General features: G+C 32.2%; 1 protein-coding gene across 5 annotated transcripts; it reads left to right on the top strand.

The window, feature by feature from the left end:
• The first annotated feature begins 275 nt into the window (after positions 1-275).
• Positions 276-3059, top strand: LOC142519246 (uncharacterized). Of its 5 annotated transcripts, XM_075622195.1 has the most exons (5): positions 475-1004; positions 1366-1445; positions 2006-2147; positions 2356-2493; positions 2584-3059. In XM_075622195.1, the coding sequence occupies exons 1-4, from the start codon at positions 975-977 to the stop codon at positions 2479-2481; spliced, it is 378 nt and encodes a 125-aa protein (XP_075478310.1). In that variant the 5' UTR covers positions 475-974; the 3' UTR covers positions 2482-2493; positions 2584-3059. The 5 variants fall into 5 exon arrangements, 2 of the variants coding, with proteins under 2 accessions (XP_075478310.1, XP_075478309.1); XR_012813737.1 differs by lacking the exons at positions 475-1004; positions 2584-3059 and adding an exon at positions 277-434 and having other exon boundaries at positions 2356-2577; XM_075622194.1 differs by lacking the exon at positions 2584-3059 and having other exon boundaries at positions 476-1004; positions 2356-2577.
• The last annotated feature ends 3213 nt before the right edge of the window (positions 3060-6272 follow it).

Below are 6272 nucleotides of genomic sequence, written 5' to 3'. Positions count from 1 at the left end.
ACCGATATTTTCGGTACGGTATACGATACCGTAGTTCGATACGATATACCGTACCGTACTCACCCTTAGTCAGTCTATGCCATATCATGTAGAACATCATATGTAATTTTACATAAAAAAATCAATTATATTCTTGTGAATTTCATGATTTTTTTTATTTGAATTCTTGGATGATATTCCTATAAAATAATATAATCCCAATCTAAGTATAGACTTAGCCGTGATTATACTTTGGAATGCGTACATAGATATTGGATTATATATATATATCTGTTTTTCGGAGAGATTGATTGAGGCGTTTTTGTCCCCCTATTACGTACGAACGACACCGACCGCTGCTGGCGAAGCTAATGATACATTAAAATCGATCAACGACCCTACGAAAGCGGGCTTGCTCCGCAAATTCGATTGCCCAGTAACCGAACCGAACCTCGGTAATCTACGAGTAAATCAGCAGTTTTTTAAACTTTACTGATATGTATATGGATTTTTTTGGGTTGGATGTTCTTAGGTTTCTTTGAACTGGGTTTGGTTTCGAGTCTTCAAATTTGTTTAGATTCGTTCATGTTGAAGTGAATTTCTAACAAAAATGAATCTTTACATAAAAATATATGTTATGTGTATTTGCTAATTTTGGTTATTTACAACAATTGTCTCGTTAGATTTTGCTGCTATCTCATGTTATTTTTATATTGAATTTATCATGAAATTTTGATAAATTGCATTTTTGTATTGAATGTATCCGTAGCAGGACTCTCCCTTTATATCCTTATGCTTGTGGGAGGCATAATTCCTGGATCACTGGCCATCAGTGGATTATAAATGCGATTTTTTTAATTGCTCCTTTTTTTTTTGGAATTGCTATTATTTTACTGATTGAGTCCTGCAATTTATTTGGTTGAAGATAAAGAAATTGAATACTTTGACTTTATGAGAAAAAGGAGGTAGTAGATTGGCGGTTTACTGTTTGTTTTATGGAACATGAAACGGAAGATTCAGAAAAGATTAAAAATCTCCTCCTCGGTGTGTGAGGAAAAGGCTTAGCTTTATATTTTGATTGAAACAAGTTGCATTCAGATATGTATATTCGAAATTTATATCAAAAGAAGATTGTCAGTGGGTTGGAAGTAGATTGTTTTCGGAAGGTTAGCAAATATATTAATGAGTGCTAAGAGCAGATCCTACCAGTAGACTCCTGATAATGTATTTTGTGGGAATAATATAGATTTTTAGAAAATTTGGCGTCACCTCGGGCCGAGAGAGCATTGGATCATGTGCATTTTCATGGGAAAATTGAGTTTCCAAGTTGCGTTACACAAAGTAAAGTACTTTTGAAGGGACTAAATCTGATCTGGTTTTGATCAGGATATGTCATACCTACCGTACATTGAGCAGTTATCTTATGCGCCTTATGCCAGTGATATGGATCGACGCTCTCGAACATGGTTTGAGATTCCATCCTGAAACTACTGTTATTTATGCCGTTAGATCTGATTTTGCGACTGATGTTTGGAGACTCATATAGTCAGTCACCGAGTTTTGTAATTACATCTGCATCATCAAATTTTCTTATCTAATGCGATTGATTTCTGGTTTTTGCACGTTGAGTTTCCTTGTCTTAGACTGAGATCACCTTTCAGAATTTCTTTGTGATGAGGAGGGAGGGGGTGGCAGCGTCCCAACAGGCTTTGCGAGGCGCAGCTAAATTTTTTTTGGAAAAATAAAGAATATTTAAATTTTTTCTCACTTCATCCTGCTCTAGGGCGAGGCTCATATAAGAGACAAGTGTCCTGTTGACAATCTAAACATATAGATAAATCTTTTTATTGCCTAGAAAAATGAGAATCTCGATAGCTTTTTGAGTGTGGCATAGCATTCACAGCTTTTCTGAATGAAGTTTAGTTTCCTTCGTTAGAAAAAGAGTTGATTTGATTTTCTTTTATTTGTTCGTATTGTTTTACTATACTGGTATTTCACCACTTGTCTTTTTGGAGTTTGTTGACAGCATGCTAAATACTGAGGATGAAATATGTATGAATGATGCTATATGCTCTAATGATTCAATGAGTTCAAAGAAACAAGTTTCTAGTTTCCAGGATGAGGATTATACTGAAAATATGAAGCAGTTTCAGTTACAAGTTGACAAGGTATAATATATCCCGGACTTCTATTTTTAATTTCATACCTTTCGCTTGTTACTCACCTGCAAATCCGCAATGATTCTTACGTAATTTTTTTCCCTCTCTTGTACTTGAACTTTGAGTTGTTTGGAGCCATTCCTTGTTTGTTTCATTTCTTATAATCTACTCAAAAACATATTGATTTTTCATTATTCAATCGATTCTCGCCTTGCAGTTTAAAAAACTTGCTAAACCAGGTTGTTCTCCCGAAATTTTGAACACAGCCTTGGGCTCGATGTTGTCCCTTTTCGATACACTCTCCCTCATAACTTCCAAACGGTATATCCGTGCGTCTCTCTGACAAAAAAACCGCGTAAGAGGATCAATCCGCAAAGTTTTAACAGTTCCATTTTAGCTATTTTTAATGCTGTGTTATTAATCATCTTTTTCCTTTTCCTATTAGGACTAAGGAGGGACCTCCAATTGCTTCTATTAATATTCTTGAACAAAACAAATTGTATATTGCAATGCAAGGAGATGTTAATATCAATCTAGATAAGGATAGCTTTTAATGCTTTGTTTCGAACTTTTTTTGACATATTTACTTTGAAATATTGTCTTGTGATATCGGGACAAAGTGCTGATGTATCAAATTGGTTGTCAAGTATACATATGAACCTAAATGAAGTGGGGGATCACTCTGAGCTAAGCTAGTCTCATGAGTGCTAGCGTAGCGGGAGAGCAAATAAAGCGAAGTCAATTTTCGAATTAGGCAGCCCAAGATGGGTTGAGCTGGGTTAGTCATTTGGAGGCCCACTTTGTCAGCCCGTTTCGCATCTCTACCAGAAAGTGGTAAACATGGATCTTAAACTATAGTTCAAGAGCAAAATCGTTTTTCTAATTTAAATTTCAACTTCATATCTACAATTAAGCTATTTTTTAATAATTTGGGTATCAATATAAATTATATTTGAACTTTTAATGCTTAATGGTGTACCTTCAAGTTTACAAGAGATGAAACCATTCATTTTGAGTAAACCTCCTATGAGTCGGTGTCACATATTTATATTCGTAAAATGAGTCAAATCAATCTATATGTGTATTGAAAAATAATATTTTTGACATAAAAATTAGTTCTTTTCCATGAGCTGGAGCGAGTTGAAAATCTATTTTACAAAATTAACATGTTAAACACTCTTATATGGATTTTTGTGATTCATTTTTTGTCTATTTTATTATCCGTGTTATAATGCATAATAATAATACACAAAACTATTACGAAACCATCTTACGTGTAGACTTGGCCACGCGTCACTCCAAACCGACTGCTTGGACCTGACTAGGTTGGTCCAACCCGGCCCGTGGTCAACGGATTGGTTAACCAGGTCAATAGGTTTGACCCAAAATCGTTATCATGATCGACCAAAGGCAGTCCGATTAAGGTTTTAGGTACTCAAACTCGTCTACTCGTCTGGTTGGATTGGTTGAGCCCGATGGATTGGCAATATTTAATTATTATTATTTTTTAAAAATGGATGGTCATGATCAACAGATTAAGTGGCCGTTGGAGGTTAATGACCATGATCAAGTGGTCGTTGATCAATCTGGTGGGTCGACTCGGTGGGTTTCAACCGTCGGGTCTTCCCTTGATTTTTTTTTTTAAAAAAGAAAAGAACGACCACGATTTTGTGGATGTTGATGACCAATGTTACCAAGACGTGACCATTATGCAATGGTTGACCATTGAACATTATTTAATTTTCTTCGAATTCAACCCGATAAATACTGCTAACCCTTTTCATTTTTTATACTCAATTCAAGATTTATTTCTCCATTCTCAAAATATCGATTGTCGATTATTGTTCATCGTTCATTTATTTTCCTAATTACTTCGATGTTATTTTTATACAAATGGTCAGTTCAAGTCGTAGCGATAAGGGCAAGGGAAAAAACATTATGCCCGAGTTTGAGGATCGTGATTTTATTTCATTCAATGTTGACGACTATGATATTGATTTTTCCGATGATGAGAAAAAGAACAAGTGACTGCCCAACAAACATATCATCATCTAAGTCAAGAAAGTATGAGCAATTCGACGGTACCTAAAACTCGAGCGGTGCCTCACAATACATCTTATGTTTTTACAAAATATTTTGAAAAGGTGACGCTTCTTTCGGGTGATTTACAAGCCAAATGCAAATATTATTCAGAAATATAAAAAATTCAACAAGGATATGATTATGAAACTTTAACATGGTATTCGAGAAAAATCATTAAGGTATAAATTGGTATTGATCGTTCTCAAACTCAAATTTCGGTATTCTCGTCTTAAACGGGTAATGATTCTCAATTATTTAAATATTTTGTCTAAATTTAGAGAAGAAACTGCTAGATATCGTGTGATTGAACAAATTTTTTTTAATTTTTGTCATAAATTATCTTTTGAAAATTGGTTTTCAAAAGTTCAAATCTTTCTATCGAACGAATCCCACGAAATACACAAAAACACACACTTAGAAAATTAGTTGTTGAAAAAAAAGAATTTGTTAGTTTAAATAATAAAGTTTCTTTGTGTTCGGATATTTGGAGTAATAATTGACAAGTTGTTCATATATAGGTATTGCATGTCATTGTATTGATATTTCTTAGAATATTAAAAAAAGACTGCTTACATATAGATGTTTTAAATAACCACCTATGACAATATTTCTCAATTTATGCTTGTTATTTTAGAAGAATATGATTTAACTTCTCAAGTTTTTCAATTTATTTTGATAATGTTAGTGCAAATATTTCTAATGTTAGTGAGTTTATTTAAAATATGTAAACTATAACTAGTTGGTATATTTTTTCATATTAGATAAACATATCATATTAATTTTTTGTGCTCAAGATGAATTAAAAAATTTAGAATCCATATTAAATCAATTAGCACCACCATTCATTATCTATAAACATATCCCGAGTTATGAAACGATGAGAAAAATTTCGAGAAATAAATGGTATGACGCCTAAAAGGTTTGCACGGGACGTTCCAACAATCTTCTTTTGAATATAAAGATTTATTATATTTATTTTTCATCAACATGTTTAAGCTCGTGATATTTATTTGTTTCCAAATCAATGAAACAAATGAACTAGTATTTGTGAAATTTCATAAGTGTTTAATGATGCTAGTGATCAATTATCAAGTGTTTGTTATCCTACTTCTCATTTATTTTTAACACATTATTGCAACATTGCATGTATTTTTAGTTGACAGATTAAATATAATGATGATGAGTTCAATATATTTATGTCATGAAAAAAATGAGAAAAATATTTTTTAGGAATTTTTAAAATAATTTTATGTGATTTTGTTTTAGATCCTAAAATTAAATTAGATGGTTCACAGAAATGCAAACATTATATTACGATTCTTTAGATCGTATTACAAAAACGGTTCCATCTAACTCATTGATTTTGTTTAATATTAGAACTCATTTATATGATATTTATAATAAATATAACACCAAAAATTGTGGACAAATTATTCTACACTAACTACAATCCACTAATAATATCATTTTTAAACTTACTAAAACACAAATTTTATTAAGAGAATAGACAAAACATCTACGAGGATCCTTAAGTTTCAATCAGGAACCTGATATTATTTTACCACTAATTTTTTATTTTAGTGATGCAGATGATAACACTTTCAACATATTGTGAAAGTGGTAGCAAAAAATAAAAGTATTTTCAATTTTGTCTATAATGACAAAAGAAATTTTAGTTTGCCACATTTTAACGGTTGCAATGGAGCAAAATTTTATTATCAGGAGGAAATACGTTAAATGAGAGATTTTCTAGCTTAAGACCTGAAAATTTGGAAGCATAATATTTGCTCAATGATTTATCAAAAGTCGCTACATGAATACAAAATGTTAAAAGTGATGAAAAAGACCAATACAAAACTGAGGAAACATCCGAAACAACGGGGGGAAGAAATGTGAACGATTGAGCAACGCTACTTCTAAAAGTTAGCATGTAAAGGTAAGCGAACTGCATAAGTTTTACTCCTCTATATCAAAAGATGGTATGTATGCAATTTTTATACTTATACTATATAGTTATACCTATATAAATGCAAGTCTTTTTTTTATAATTTT

Source organism: Primulina tabacum, chromosome 11 (assembly GCF_025594145.1).
Source record: "Primulina tabacum isolate GXHZ01 chromosome 11, ASM2559414v2, whole genome shotgun sequence".
NCBI classification, from domain to species: Eukaryota; Viridiplantae; Streptophyta; class Magnoliopsida; order Lamiales; family Gesneriaceae; genus Primulina; species Primulina tabacum.
Note: the sequence above shows the minus strand (reverse complement) of the source record. Positions and strands in the feature narration are given on the sequence as shown.

Coding starts and splice junctions, on each gene's coding strand:
- LOC142519246 (XM_075622195.1), top strand. CDS start 975: ATGGAACATGAAACGGAAGATTCAGAAAAG. Junction 1,005..1,365: donor AAACGGAAGATTCAGAAAAG/ATTAAAAATCTC, acceptor GGTTTTGATCAG/GATATGTCATACCTACCGTA. Junction 2,148..2,355: donor TTCAGTTACAAGTTGACAAG/GTATAATATATC, acceptor CTCGCCTTGCAG/TTTAAAAAACTTGCTAAACC.